General features: G+C 32.1%; 1 protein-coding gene across 1 annotated transcript in view; it reads left to right on the top strand.

The window, feature by feature from the left end:
* The window catches only part of LOC136976672 (armadillo-like helical domain-containing protein 3), a 70,999-nt gene extending 54,064 nt beyond the window's left edge, over positions 1 to 16,935 (top strand). The window contains exons 23-26 of the mRNA XM_067272032.1: positions 16,149 to 16,224; positions 16,319 to 16,397; positions 16,465 to 16,581; positions 16,687 to 16,935. Of these exons, the coding sequence (XP_067128133.1) occupies positions 16,149 to 16,224; positions 16,319 to 16,397; positions 16,465 to 16,581; positions 16,687 to 16,779 (365 nt within the window). The 3' untranslated portion in view covers positions 16,780 to 16,935. The remainder of the gene's footprint in view (positions 1 to 16,148; positions 16,225 to 16,318; positions 16,398 to 16,464; positions 16,582 to 16,686) is intronic.

Raw genomic sequence — 16,935 nt, 5'->3', positions numbered from 1 at the left:
ACCCCACAGGATAGAATTTCCCATCTTCCTTCTGACCTAGCACTGCACCTGAGCACTCGTCCGATGCGTCAGAGTATAAATGGAAAGGGGCCTCAAAATTCGGATGTTTTAACAAAGGGGGTCTTGATAGTAAACCCTTAAACCTATCGAAGCTATCTTGACACTCCTTATTCCAAGAAAATTTTACGCCCTTTTTGGTTAATTTCGTCAGGGGTAGAGCGATGCCAGAAAATCTAGGTATGAAGTTTCTAAAGAACCCTACCATTCCCAAAAATCCTCTCACACCCCTCACGTTACAAGGAGGTTTCAATTCGAGAATCGCACGCACGTTGTCCATATCGGGGAGTATTCCCTCTCGACTTATCACGTGACCCAAGCACTTTACTTCTTTAACAATGAACGAACTTTTAGTTGGGTGCAGTTTTAAGTTAGCTTTATCTAATGTTTCTATGACTTCGCTCAGCAACACTATGTGGTCATCAAGGGACTTCGAAAAAAGGACTATATCGTCCTGAAAAACGTAACTATTTATACCTATAAAACGAGCCAACACCTTCGACATAACCGCCTGAAAGAACCTACCGCTGTTCTTCGCACCTTGAGGGAGGCGGCACATTTGGAACTTACCCCACGGTGTCGAAAACGCGAAAACGTGCCTAACAGACCGCTCTAAATCTATTTGAAAATATCCCGATTTCAAGTCAAGTACCGAAAAGTATTTGCTGCCGTGGAACTTGCTCAAAATCTCATCCACCCGAGCTATAGGGAATTCCTGCGTAGTTGTAAGATCATTAACCCTTCTAAGGTCAAGGGTCATTCTTATTTCCCCGTTCTCCTTCTCCACGACATGAATAGGAGAATTCCAGGCAGAAGAACTCTCTTCTATTATCCCTGCTTTTAAGTAGGCGTCTATTAGCGCTTTTAATTTCGGGAGGTGGCATTCAGGGATGCGATACTGTCGCGTGTTTACAGGTTTATCTTGATTTACAATAGGGGCATGGGATTCACCTATCATGCCGGTAAGCTCCTCGATGGACTCGGCAAAGCAACTAGGGTGCTTTCTAAATATCTCATCATAGACTCTCTCCCTCTTCTAAACTCAACCCATCTAACCCTTTAATTGCTACATCAGAGATATTCAGAGATTCATCGCAGATGTCTTGACGTTCTCTCTTACGGTATACATCCCCTTCCATAGATACCCTTACACTGTCTATGATCTCATGGATTCTTCCGATTACATCCATTCTGAGGATCCCCTCATATTCCACATGCTCCGGTAATTTCATACATGCAATTTTTTCTTCGCATTTTTGACCTCTATATCCTACCTCTGCGCGTAGCAACTTATCGCATTCAGTGACTTCGCCATTGATACCCCTGATTCCCAATCCTTCACCTTCCACAATCGCTCTCATTATGCTCTTGCTTGATATGTCCCTCATTATTTTGGAATTCAGAACAGATTTTTCCGCCCCCGTGTCTATGAGAAAACAACATTTTATTCCTTCAATCTTCCCTAGTACTAGAGGGAGACCTCTTTGTGATCGAAAGACCCTTTCGGCCAGGCTGATATTTATGAGAGGAGCGTTATGCTGACCGTTATGACACTCCCTCACAAGTTTAAATGATGTTTCCTACGCTCGGGGCAACCGCGGGCAAAGTGACCCCTAATTCTATCATCATTCCTATTATCCCGAGTCGTTATGTCTTCACTTCTTGCCACTAAGGCATCTGATCTTTCTTCCATACCCACATTTACCCCCTTGTGCTCAAAATAATTATTACATTCTAAATCTATCGATTCTTCTACTTCTGCGAAATCGAAAGCTTCATCAAGGGTTTTGGGAGCCCTTCTTAGCACTTCTCCTCTCAACCTCCCTTTTAACCCCTTAATAAATCGCTCCTTAATAATGTCATCCCTCAGTGAGTCCAACCTGTTGTTATCTCTAACGGCTCTTGCCAGTAGTGTCTTGGTACGGATAGAGAATTCCGTTACGGACTCACTTTGCCCTTGTTTTAGATTCAAAAGCTGATCGATTATATCCTTACCTCCAATGTCCCTCTTACTAAAACATTTTACCAAGTCGCGTTTTATGTCTTCGTAAGATCCGGGATATTGATCCAAGAGACACATAAAAGTTACTAAGGGCTCGCCCTTCAACCTCGCTTGTAGTACTGCTATTTTAACCTCATTGCTCCATCCTGCAAGGTGAGCAATGTTTTCTATTGTCCTGAAGAATTGCTTTATGTTCACAGTGTCCCCCTGCGCTCCCGAAAATATGGGGATCATCCCCAGAAAGCCCGTCACCACTAACGGTTGAGTAGGGGTGGCCCCATTACCGTTGCTTGAGCTCTCGACCTGGACATCCATTTTTGTTACACGCGCTACAATATTATACAAATAAATTATTATCAGGATATAAACAAAAAAAGAACTTTACGTGAGACGTCACCAATGCGCCCCTTCACAGTTGGGATCCTTTCGCGGACGCCATTGTGGTTGTTCGTTGAGAAGGGCTTGTAAACCCGTGAATGCACGTTACAAGTATGAACACAGAGACTGATACACAATTAAAAGTCTTTTTATTTCCCTTCCGGAACACGGTTCTTTCCTTTTCTAATTTACAAATGATCCCAACTGGAATAACTTCACTGAGGAAGGGGTCGCCACGTACAAAGAATCACACCCGCGCTCGTAACACAAACTTTTTACACCCGACTTAAAACTAAACTTATATCTACCTTAAAACTAAAAAGGAAAGGGGAAACAGATAGATTTAGGAAAGAACGAAAGTAGATAGAATTAGATGGAAGGTACCCGGGTCTACGATGATCGGTGTTTTCGCTGGAGTGTATTTTCGCAATGGCAGTCGTTTTTCTCTCTTTTTCCTTGTTCGGCTGTCTGCCCTCGACGTCTTTCGATTCCCTCGGTTTTGTGTCTATTTTCCCTTGGCCTCGACGGTCCTGTAGCCTTCTTTCGACTTTTCCCGTTCCTGGTCGATCGCTGGCTCACACTTCCGTCCTTCTCGAGGTCCAGTAGAAAAGTGTCCCTTGTTCACCACTTAGCCTTCAGGGCGTCCTCGCCTTCTTTTGTTCTTACTTAGGAGGGGTAATCCTGCCCTCCAGCAATAACGGTCAGGTTGTTTAGACAAAGGAGAAAGGAACGGAAATAAGAGAATGGAATGAAGGAAGAAGGAAGATAGAAAATATATATATATATATGTATTTACAACTTATGAATTAAACAAAAATATACAAGAAAACAATATGGCTGACGGCCACAATAGTATAAATAGAAGCCGAGTTCTTCACAGTAAGCCTTAATCCCGTCCCTTTCCCCGCTGGGGAATATCGAAAAATCCCTTTTTAGTGTATATTCTGTTGACGTAGCCTATTAAAACGCAATTAAAAACGCAAAAAACCGCATGCAAAATAGTATAAATAGAAGCCGAGTTCTTCACAGTAAGCCTTAATCCTGTCCCTCTCTTCCCAGTGGGGGGAATTTTGACATGTATATTATATAAAAATACGTGCGTATTCGAATGCAACATGTTGTCAAAATTTCAAAGGAATCGGTAGGGACAAACGAACGTTATATTTTATTTATATAGATAGATAGAAAATGATTGCTTTAGTCAATTCTCACAGCAAAACATAATGCCTCACAGAAAAGCAAACTTAGGTCGTCGGAAGTTAGCGCCATCTGTTGGACATAAAAGCCTTAATCCATATATAAATATATTTTTGAAAGGGGGAAATGGTGGTCTTCACATATGCCACAAACCTTTGCGGGAGTGTATTAAACAACTTCCCAAAGTTTCATGGCAATCAGATAAATGGTGTAGTAATGCATGAAGGACAAACAGACAGACACACAGACAGACAGACATACATTCGTTTTTATATATATAGATAATACAAAAATTATTTTTTAAATAAAATCTCATAACACTACACAAGTTTTTAAACTTTGCTAATATGGGCCTGGATTCACAAATACCTTGTGTTGTAAGTTACAATGAAATTCAAGTAAGTTGTAAGTTGCCATATGCTAAAAGTGTTATTTTCACAAAGCATATCATAAATTACATAATTGTAAAAAGTTTTGTAAATACTATATCTAATAGCTCTTGTAAGCCAATGTACTGTATCAGGAAATGTGGTGTTTGAATATTTGGCTCTATCAATAGCTAATTGAGTTGATTGTTTTTTCAATTGTCTCTCTTAAATATTTCTGATTTGAAACTTCAAAGAATGTTATTAAATGCTGAAAAAATTGATGGAATTTCTCACTATGAAATTAAAACTGTTTATAGAATTTCATATGAAAAATTGGTTCATTATAATTTAACATTATTTTTTTTTTAAGAAGAAAACTATTAATTTGTTAATTTTTTTTTTCAAATTACTTCAATGTTTTCACTAATATAACTACAGAGTATAAATTTTGAGCAGATTTTGTTAATCGCTTAGATTGGTTACAGTTTTCAATAGATATAAGGGGGTAATATCTGTTTATTATACAGGTTAATTCAGAAAGAATCATCTGATTTAAAATTTTTATATTTTTAAAAACACAGAATGATAAGTAATACATGAATGTAAAGGACAAATGTCTAAGTTTTTTTTTTACAAATGTTTGATATGACTTCCTATAGTTATACATAATGTTAAGATGATATGCAAATTCTCTCCAAACAAATTCTAATGTGGAATTAGTAACTGTTTTTTAAGTGGCAGAAATGCATTGTTTAAGTTTGCATAGATTTGTGGGCCTAGGTGGGACAAACACTTGATTTTTCACATACTTCCAAAGGAAGAAGTTGCATGGGTATAATATCTGGAGGCCTAGGAGCAGTGGCGGATTAATAACTTGAGAGCCCCTCTAAATATTTTTACTACCTCTACACCCTACAGTGTGCATTCTACATGCACTTTTTTTATTTTGGTAGGCAGTAGCAGATTATGTTCCTATTAGGCCCTAGGTGCAATTTTGTTAACAAATAAAATCCTTAAATAAAAAGTTTTTCTTTAATAAATGTTTAAAATGTGTATTATAAAGTCTTTGAGGCATATTATCTTTTTGCTGTGTAGTTTTTGAGGCCCTTGTGATGATGAGGCCAAGGCACACGCCTAGTGCACCTATTGGGTAATTCGCCATTGCCTGGGAGGCCATTGTGTAAGCAAACAGTGGCTTTGCAGCTACATGGACTTCATAAATGACAGAGACTTACTTTCATCTCCAACATTTGGTTGCTAGGTACTTAAAGCTGACAATGATCTCAACCTTCACTTCACCCAATAAACACTGGTGTACTGTATGAAATAATAACCATCTCTATATGTTGTGTACCTTCCTGGCAGACCCTTGCATCACATACTACTTACCCCAACCTCAGCAGATCTTTCTACACACGTTCTTCACTGTAAATGTTGTATCATAGCTGTATCATAGTTTCACTTGTATTATATTGTGGTTCTTTGCAAATTTGTTGTATTCTCATGCATACTTAAAGACATTAATGGAATCACCATGCCTAATCTTTGTATCACATCTACTTTATGCTACCATGTCGTAGCGTTCTAATCATGTTTAATATGTTTTCAGGTCTTAATGTAATATTGCACATTTTTCTACATTATTGCATTAAATACATTGTCAGATTTAAATTATCTAAATGCATTTATCTATAGTATCACACTTTTATAGTTATTGTGATATTGCTGCACACTTTGTGCACAAAATCATATGACTGTGCTATTCTTTTAATACTTATCACCATTCATTACACATTGTACCCAAACTTTTGTTATAATTTAATTTGTATTATCATTTCTTCTACCTAATTGTGCCTAGCAGTACTAGGACAGTAGGTCTAGCAGTACATTATTTTTTCGTACCTAAATAAAGAATGAATGAATGTGTAACACCAAGTCATCTGGTCCACTGCAACCAATCCAACTATGGGGTAACTCTGTGTTAAGAAAATGATGTTTTTGTATTCCAGTGGGATGATGCTTTCCTCTGAAAAATTAAGTTGGGGGAATCTTTCTTCAGTTTGGGAAAAAGCCAGATTTTGTAACATATTCAAATATGAAATGCCAGCATGGTTTCTTCTGCAAAAAAAATAATGGTTCATCAAGTTTTGATACGGAAAGTGTACAGTCATATTGAACATTTGTAAAAAAACTTAGACGTGCATTCTTTACATTCATGTATTACAGGTAGGCCTCCTACAATGCAGTAGATACGTTTTTTGAAAATACCGCGTTGTGGGAAATTGCGTTATAGGAGACACCAACTTAATATGAAAACTGGGATTCAGTTCTAAAAAGAGAAAAACTGCCTTTTATGGTGTAACATTTTTATTATTTTTTAAATTTATGTACGTAAAAAGCTTAAATAAAATTCAACATCATATAAAAACTAAAAAGATTATGATTTCAAGTCAAAATCAAAAAGAAACATAATGTTATGCTCACAAATTCAGTCCTCATTGTCACTTATTATAGTTGTTCAAGAATGTTTGACTGGCCTTATTACAAGATCTGAGCTTGTTTCATCAAGTTCCACTGCACTTATGTGATCTTTGCAATTTTTCTGTTATGTGAAAGATAATTCGTTTCTAAATACTAGTGATGCCACGAATATTCAGCTACTATTCAGTATTCAGCCGAATAGTACGCGACATTCGGCCGAATACCGAATACCAAATTATGGAAAAAAACGCACATATTATTCAAAAATGTATTTATTTTAATCACAATTTATTACATTTAATACTTAAAATCTATCAGTGGTAAGTTGTGATGAATGAAAACAATTTTTTCGGCTTTTGTTGATAGCAAACGATTGTACTTTTCCTCATAAACTATACCTGCTTCTGAAAATAGCTTCTCACTATATACACTACTGATACGATAGATAAATTTTACTGAATTCTGTCAGGCTTGGATACTGTTTTGCATTTGCTGACCACCACTTGTAAAGGTCTGAGTCAGACCTTTACAAGTGGCGTTTGCCTAGATCGGACGTCAGACCGTCTGACGTCCAATCTAGGTGAACAGTTTTCATATAAAAATCAATCTCATTTGCAATAGCACTTTTCTTCTCCACATCCTCATCATTTTGCATATTTTCTGTAGTGACTTCCTCAAAACAGTTCCAGAAACTGTCGTGTATTTCAATGATTTTCTCATTTTCATTGATATTTCTTTTCTTACGAAGTGGAGAAGAATCATCATCGGTACTAGTAGACTCATCACAACTAATTTTCAGAGCTTCTAAAAGAACTTTTTGTTTTGCTCTTTGCGTTTGAACTAATCCCAGGAAACTGGTTTTGAAATGCGGATCAAGGAAAGTGGCAACCAGATATTTGTCATTCTCATCAAAGTTGAAGCGTGTTTCAAGCTCAACTTGCGTTTCAAGCTCAAATTGTGTTACTAATAGTCATAAGGACTATTAGTAACACAATTTGATGTAATAATGAACATAATGCGTGTCGTGACACAATCTACTTGCAAATAAAACAAATGCGCCTGCAGCGTTGCTATCGCACCCACTGTAATGTAACTTGTCACCCGCAAAATGTTCACATATTATTTGGCCACCGAATATTTTGCACTTTGGCCGAGAGTGTAGCCGAGTATTCGGTATTCGGCAAAATCACTATTCGTGGCATCACTACTAAATACCCTAAACCACATTGTAAAAATACCGCGTTGTAAGAAAATTTCCGCGTTTTTCCAACTGTGTTGAAGCAAAAACACGTAAAGGTACTGCGTTGTAGCAGGCCTACCTGTACTTATCATTCTTTCTTAATTTTTAAAAATATGAAAATTTGAAATTGGATGATTTTTTCTAAATTACCCTGTACTTATAAATAATTTACCTAAGAGTAATTCTTACCCATTTTAATTCTAACAAAATAAATGTTATCTTTCTCATATATTGCAAGCATGTAATGTGAGAAAATTCTGAAAATATGTCATTAACAAGCATCTTCCTATTACCTCTATTAAAATGGAAGTGGTTACTAGTGATGTCATAAGACACACACATTACCAATTTCTTTTATTTTGTAATAAGTGCTACATGTTTTGTGAATATGAAATATAAAATATTGTTAGTATCTGGTAAGTTTTTGATATTGGAGAGATACTATGTTATATCTTATGAGATATTCATGAGATATGCCATCCATGCCATGTTTTTAAAATATTTTTTGCTAGGAAAGTTATGCAACTCTTTGCTGAATTTTTTGTAAAGATTTTGATTTTTTAATTATTTTGTGATTTACTGTTATAATTTATTACTTTCCTAGCTCTGTTATATATAATAGAGGACAAGAGTGACATCGGTAAAAAAAATGATTTTCAAGATTTTTACATTTTTGGACTTGGGACCTTGAAATGTTGAGAAATGCAAAATCATTCAAGGGGTTTTTCTGTATGTATGGATGCTTTTTTGTGTTTGTTTGCATGTGTGTGTGTGTGTGTGTGTTGTGTGTGTGTGTGTGGTGTGTGTATATGGGGCATGATTTTGTTTGCCCTCTTTGAAGCTTAATAATGCCTGTGCTTTTTGTTGAAAATTTCTGAAATTTTGCAGGGAAGTTTGTGTATTATGGAGATTGATGCTGTTAAATTTTGGTGATTAAAGATTGACTGACTGGGTAGTGAGATAGAAGTGGTTGTGTGTCATACTTTGAGTAGGGTCGGACTTAATGATGATTCTACTCATTTATTAGCATTTACAATTTTGTATAAAATGCATCCCTACCCTCAAAATTAAGCTTTTTGCCATTTTATAATAATTAAAAATATAAAAAGATTCTTTAAATAAAATATCATAACAGATGTCATTAAATGCAATTTTAAATGTTGCCAGGAAAGTTAAGCAACTTGTTGCTGGATTTTTTTTTGTTCTTATTGATTTTATGTATATTTCAATTATAGATGCTGGGAAATGTTTTCAAAATTCATTTTATTTTGATATTATTTCATAACAGGTGTAATAATTTTATGCATATAATTAAAATATTTTTTATATATCCACTTCTGTTCTTTTATGGTAGATATTTTCTTGAAAAATTTGCATTAAAAGAACCATGTAAAAAGTTACTTGTTTGTATAGAAAAGTGGGAAATTTATTGCAGACCTTAGAAATCAGTAAAAATAATGCAATAAACTAATTAATATAATACGACGTGTGTAAACAAAATATTTCAATTTTAGTTAATAAATTGGAGGAGGGACAACTGTAACTTACTTATCAGCAAAATTTAATATATTTATATTATTTGCACAAATTTTATTTTATTATTAATTATTTAACTTTTTCAGTTGAATACCAAAATACCCCTACCTTTAACGTCAAATGGCATATAAAAGCAATTCCCTGTTGGATGAAATTGAAAGAAATACGATTATACAAATAAATTGCCAAACTTCAAATTAAATTTTTTCTGCCTGCTTCAATTGCAAGATGAAATGTGAAGGAAAGACTGATTGTTGCTACACAGGTTTAAATAAGTTGCAAAAAACTGCCAAATCTTAATACTTGAGCATATGTAAAAGTCATAAATGCAAGTTTTAAGAATTTTTTTAAAAAGCAATTTTCAGAAAGCATGAATATTATTCCTTAGAATTTAAATCAAATGGAGATTTTTAAGAAGTCAAATTTTTTGAAACGTTGTTAGATTTTGTGTAAAAATATAAAAAAGTCTCGTGAAAAGAGAATCGAATTTTTCCAGATCATGTTACATCAAAATCATGTTAAAACAGAAATGAGTGTATATTTAAATATTATATAGTCAAATCTTGATATAGCTTCCTCCTAATTACTTCCAGCTTTGTAAGTCCCAATGAATATTGTGAATAAATCTTCCTCATAAAAACTAATTGAGAATCCTTCACTATCTGTAAATTATTAAATGTGTGATTTTGCATTGCAAATGATATTGTCACAAATGATAAATCATTTGTGACTTTCAAACTCTCATTTGTGTGTTAAACTCAAACTTGTGCATTTTAGTATAGTATGTAATTCTTATTATTCGGTGCAAGTTTGGTGCAAACTCAATTTAGTGCCATTTTCAGCAGTGAATAAGTGATGGTACTAAAAAGAGGTTTAACTGTGTGATTTTTTTAATCAAATAATAATAAATAAATATTAAATAAATAAAATATATAATTAACATTATTACATTTTTATAATTAATTAATTTTTTTTATGTTAAAATTTAATCAGATAAGCATGTTAAATTTGCTGAACTTAGTTTCCAAGTTTTAAAATTTTATAGTTTTTAATTTTAATATTTAAATTCATTTATAGAAAACAATAGATATTAATTCAAAATGATTGAATAAGCTGATTCATTTATGAAAACAAGTTAGAAATAATAATTAATGTGTTTGGAAACTTAATTTTGTAGTAATAAAATTTATATTATTATTTCCTGATTAAAAGTCATGGAAAAGAAAAATTAAAATGCTTTCATAACAAACAAACAACAACAACAACAAAAAAAGTCAATATGAAAAGCAATTATTTGTTTCCTCATTATTATTTGATGATATACAGTCAAACCTGTTTTTATGCGGTCTTTTTATGTGCGATTTTTTTATGCGAATTTTTAATTTGTGCGGTTTTTTTTGGTGCAATTTTTTATTTGTGCGGTATAGTTGGCAACTAGTCTCGTGCGATTCGTCATGTCTCACGTTGACTTATTATATCTAAATAAACTTATTATAGCATAAATGCACTTATTTATTGCATGAATATGCGAAAAATGAAATAATTTACTTTTTAAGTCAACAAAACACCACCTGGACAAAAATATGTAAAACAGACGATAGACCAGACGATGCAGTCAAGTGCTGACATCTGTTGTCAATAAATTCTATTTCGTACGGTTTTGAGTTATTTTCTATGTGAGACTTTTTTTATGCGGTCAACAGGGACCGCATAAAAAAAAATATTTTTTTAATTGTGTTGCGAAAACTATTATTTACAGCCATTCGTGAAGTTTCGTGAGATTTTTTTTAATGCGTTTTTTTTAATGCAGTTCCTATCCACTGCATAAAAACAGGTTTGACTGTATTTTAATTTCATTATTTAAATTTTCAAATTTTAAAGTAAATCAGTTCTCACTATAGATTGTTTGGATATATGAAAAATTTTGTATTAAGAATAAGATATTAAATTTTTCGTAGGTTTTTAATCAATCTTTAAAAAATAAATATCACGACTTTTTTGATAAGACCATTTCTTTACTAAACCAATGATCACTCCCTTACAGTATGATAATGAAAAGAATGTCCTTTTAAATGATTGTGTGAGCTGTAAATGTTGTCTAACAATGAAATACTGTATTTATTATGAGGATCATTTTTAAAGTAAGAACTGTTTTGCTATAAAGAAATAAAAAATTAACATACATTTTTTAAAATTTAATAGTAAATTATTCTGTGGGATCAGTTATTTAGTTAAAATGAATAAAACTAACCATATTTCAAAAATATTTGAAAAAAGTTAAAATATAGTCTCCAAGTTAAAATATTGAGGTAACGAATTACAAATTGAAACAATTCACAATAAAAAGTTAAATAAATTTTAGCTAGGAGACTGTTTCTATATTTTTGAAAATATAGTTTTGAAAATATTTTTGAAATATAGTTATTTTTATTCATTTTAATTAACATACATTAGAATCTTGCCAATTCAGCCATTTCTTTCACAAAATGTTGCCAATTAGCAAGATTTCCCAATTACTGAGTATGTACAGGACTAAAGCATGCCTAAAGGCATTGAATGTTACCTATCACCTTTTGTTACTGATTCAACAGGCAAAAAATACAGTTTGCTGACATACAGTATTGTACATTGAAATGAAATCTCAGAAAAACAGGAAAATGGATGTGTGAAATTAGTTAACATTTTAATGGAAACTGAAGTGATAGGCAGTCATAATGTGGGGTATGCTGGCTAATTGAGGGCTGGATTGGCAAAAATGTACTGTATTTTAATAATGTTTAGTTTTACAACAAAATACAAGTCTCTCAGTTCCTACATAATCATCATTTACATCCATATATTTTTTGTATGAGAGACAAGCTTGATTTTTTGATGCTCATTAAAGAAGTCTGCTGCCAATACATTTAACAAATTGATGACAGTTTCCTGAATATCTGCAAACAACTTCTCTGTACCTCAATAAGTTAATTTCAGGAGGTCAAATGTTTTTTGCATTTAAAAAACACATTAATTAGGGTACCTTGCAATTGGTAAGATTGGTGATTGACATATTTCTCTGTAAATATATCTGAGAGATATTAACCACTGCATACAGAAGTCAGAACTTTCTAGAAACAGTCTAAAAAATGGTTTTGACCTTGAATGGCTGCAGTCAATGCAGCCATGACCTGGATAAATGTTATGTGCAAATGTTGTGTGTTCTTACTTTTAAAAATGACTTGTATATATTGTAAATGCAAAACTGCCTTTTAAATAGAATTTCCTGACTACATGCATCAAATGTATTTTTTAAACTAGTTACAGTGAATTAATGTATTTTTAAATTTTCATAATTACAACTGATAAGAGCAGGTGTTCAAAATGGGCATTGTCAGAGAGAATGGAATGTTATAACATGTACTGTACTATTGTTAGATAAAATTTTTAACATAATACATAATTTTAGATATGTTTATAAGGAAATAAAATAATGCAAAATTTATGAATTTTATTGATAAAACGAACAATTGTTTATTGTGAGATGATCACAATGCTGGGCTACAATTTTTAATCATATTTTTAATTTATTTAATTTAAAATATATGCTCTCCACCTCAAATTAGTACTGTAGTTAAGCTCCTGTACATCATACTTTTCCTTTAACAATAGAGCCATGCTGGTCATCTATTAACTGCTATCAGGGGAAGTTTTGAATTGAAATAATTTGATTTTGAGTGCAAATTGGGCCTCCTGCCCCCAAGCTTTTTACATCTGATCTTGACTTTCATCTATCTAATTTCGTTCTCAAGATTAAGGAAGGATAGACAGCCAGACAGACAATTACAGTGGGAATTTGTATGTCTACAATTTTTTCAAATTGCATCCCAATGAAAATTGCATTTGTTGGTCATACACTGTCAACTTTGGCATCTTAAACAATGACAAAGCTGATGGAGTGTGACCAATAAATGCAATGTGTGACCTGTACAGTGAATCTGGCAGCCATGTTTAAATGGCTGTCGGATTCACTGTACAGGTACTGCTTTTATACATTGCAATAAGTTATTTTTTTTATCTCAATTGTTGGTACTGAATCTGGCAGCCATGTTTAAATGGCTGTCAGATTCACTGTACAGATACTGCTTTTATACATTGTAATAAGTTATTTTTTTTATCTCAATTGTTGGTACTACAACTGTCCTCTTAGGCTTTGTTGCTTCCACACTCTTCTTGGATGCCAAGGTTAATGGGTAGGAGTTATATATAAATAACTAAACACACCAAAAATAAAGTGAAAAAAGCACTGAAAACACATGAGCAAATTGCAAGAGATTCTTTCACGGCAAGAGACAACTTGGATGCACAACAGATGGTGTTTAAGCAGTGAGCTCACTTTTTTGCTGTGTGTGCAGTTCAAATATAGAAGCATCATTTGAATTTAGCATTCAAACTCTGGAATGTTCGAAGTTAATCATTTGGAATATGAGGTACCACTGTATTGTGTGGCCAACTTAGCTGTGATTCTTGACACAACTTCATGTGCAAATTAAAATATATTTGTAAAATAGGATGATCTATTTGTAAAATAGGATGATTCTTTTTCAGATACAGAACAGAATATTTATTTGTGGAAGGACTGTTTTTGGAAGAAAAATACATTTAAGTGATGTATCATTCTTCCAAGGAAAATGGATTTTTTAAATCAGGCAGTAATTTAGGAATTGACAGAAGTTTCTTCTCTCCAAAATAGAAACGATGGATTGTTTACACATCATAATCAAAGCTATTGCCATTGTTCCTAGAATGTCCTTCTTTGCACATTTTATCAGTAAAGTAAAATTTGTCTCATCTTTACTGCTTCATTTTTGGCAAATTTTTTTTTTTGTTTTCTATGATACTCTAGCAATCTGACTTGGATGCTTTGCAGAATGATCAACAAGAATGATAAAATTGTCATTTTTGGCTTTTCTGCATTGAATGTTCTACAAAATCTTTTTTGTTCTGCTGCAAAAAAAATTTGTTAAGACATGTACCCTTTATGGTAAAACAGGAAGCATGCAAAAGAATTAAAAAAAAAAAGTTAAATCTCATACTAAATTCACTAACAACAAAAAATGAATGCTTTAGCACAACTTCCTACCTATTACTCTTTCAAGATGAATCCAAAATAATTGGAAAAATGCCAATGACAGGTGTGTTTATGTTGACTGAACTATATGTAATGCAATTTTCATAGCTGTTATTGATTATTCTAAGTCTATATCTCTAGATTGACTTAGAATAATATAAGAGGAATTCTTGAACATGAGTATTTATGAAAAGCTTGTTTCACAGCATTCATTGTTAATAATTTAAAATTATCAGCTTGACAATTAAATTTCAAAGTGTAAATCTTTTAGCATCTAATTTCATAAAATTTCATAAAATTGTAGTGTTATAAATTTTTTCATTTATTTTTTTTTGAGTAAAAAGAACATAAGAGGAAGATATATTGAAGAACAATATGGTGCATGTTATAAAGTTGATAAAACATATAGAATAGCTTTAAAAAACCATCATTCAAATCATTTTGCTGTTTGCAAGGAATTGTAACACTCAAGGGAAGAATTAAAATGAGGACTTTATTTAGTTCATTATTATCAGTATTTTGTTATGAAAATGTTTCGTAATTGAGAATTATGTTGTGAAATGATGTATCAAATTCTATTAATGTTTATTATGACATCTATTAATACTTTTCAATATCATATTTTATCTTGAACCATACAAATGGTACAAGTGTCATTGATAGCAAAGTGGTAAGTTTAGGAAATTCTGTGCCCTTGTGTTGCCTTGCCTTTCATTACAGAGTTTTAAACAGTTATTTTCTAGCAAGATAATACCTGGCTTCATACAGCTACAGTTTCTCACTGTGGCAATGTCTTCATCACATTGCCACACTTTCTTGACCTGTCTCATCTCCAGATTTGTTGTATTGAGTGTTTGTGAGACTGGATGAGATTCCAGCTTTGGCTATCTATGATCTGGAACAGCAGTTGCAACATCTGTAGATAAATCTAATTGCAGGATAGCATATGCTGCATGTATACTTTCATGTCTGACCATATCATGACATGTATCCAGGCAAGAGGAGATCTTAGAAGGTACTAAAGATTGATTTAAATTATACCCATTGTTTCACAGGAAATTATTCATTTGCCTATGATACTGTAATCACTTATTAGTAGTTATTACTATAGTCATTACATTTGCACTAGTAAAATTTCATTCACCTTACTTAATTGTACTATATGCAAGTATACGAAAATTCAAATTTTCCTTCCTTTCTGACTTATGATGCTAAAAACCAGTTTTTTGTGAGAGAAAAACACTTTTTATTACTTTGGGGATAAGTGTGAAGTAATAAAGTGTTTTTCTCTCTACAAAAAACTGGTTTTTAGCCTTTTAATTCTAATTCTATTTCATTTTTAGTAAAAGTTTTAGAGTTGAGAAATCATTAGTCCTCCATAAGTCAGAAAGGAAGGAAAATTTGAATGTTTGTGTACTTGCTTATAGTACAATTAAGTAAGATAATAAATTCTGACTCCATTGTTTTAAATAAATTATTTATTTTTGTAAATTTCATTCAGTTCCAATGCCACCTTCTTGGTGCATAACTTTTTTTGTCAAGTGTTATATAATTTCATACTTGTCAACTTTATAGATGAGATTGACTTAGTACCTAGGAAAGGCTGATTTTGGAATGTAAAGATTGAGAGAAATATAAGAAAATATGTTTTACATTAATTATTATAAAAAATTACCAGAATTTACTTTTTATTTATTTATTTTGAAATATATTTGTCTATTTTATGTATTAACATATATTTTATCTATATATTATTTAATTAAATTAAAATTTTATATTTAGCTTTGAGATACACTACATCCGAAGGAGAATTAAAAGACAGTGCCGCCAGATTAACTAATAATTTGGTGAATGTTAGGTAATAAATATAATTTTTTAATTATATCTTTTGTGTTGTTTTAAATTATATTATCAAAATTTAATTTTAAAGTTTGTAAATTTTGTTTTTAAAGAGCAATTATTAATCATTTTACACCAAAAATTGATACATGGTCTGCAGCAAATCATTTATCAGCCTTAACCGAAGAACAGGTAACATTTTACTCTCTCTATTTATCTTGTTTAAGGTAGAAAATCTGAATCGATTGTTAAATTTAAGGTATTAGAAGTTGTCCGCAGTAATTACGATACTTTGACTCTGAAACTTCAGGATAATTTAGATCAGTTCGAAAGATATTCCGAAAAGCCTCGTGAATCATCATTTTTTACTCAAATGGTAAAATTATTTTTATTTTAGAAATTTGAAAATAAAATTAAAAGCCATTAAATAATTAACGAAACTTTTATTTAAATAAAATAATAAATTATTAATGTTTTATAGGTTAGAAACATCATATCCGAATTTAGACAAAATTTAAATTTTACGACATTAGAAATGCATAATGTGCTTCAAGAATTTTCTACAATTAATTAAAACTTGTTACATACGAAAGTTTTTATCTTCAGATTAAAGAAAGACGAATTATTTGGAATTTACGAAAATGTTTTAAATTAATTTTTTGTACGTTATTAAAATATATGTCTTTCATGTTAAACTACAAGTAATAAATAAAGTTTTTCACACACCTTT

The sequence above is a fragment of the Centruroides vittatus genome, unplaced genomic scaffold, assembly GCF_030686945.1.
Source record: "Centruroides vittatus isolate TY-2023 unplaced genomic scaffold, ASM3068694v2 contig_417, whole genome shotgun sequence".
Taxonomy (NCBI): Eukaryota; Metazoa; Arthropoda; class Arachnida; order Scorpiones; family Buthidae; genus Centruroides; species Centruroides vittatus.
Note: the sequence above shows the minus strand (reverse complement) of the source record. Positions and strands in the feature narration are given on the sequence as shown.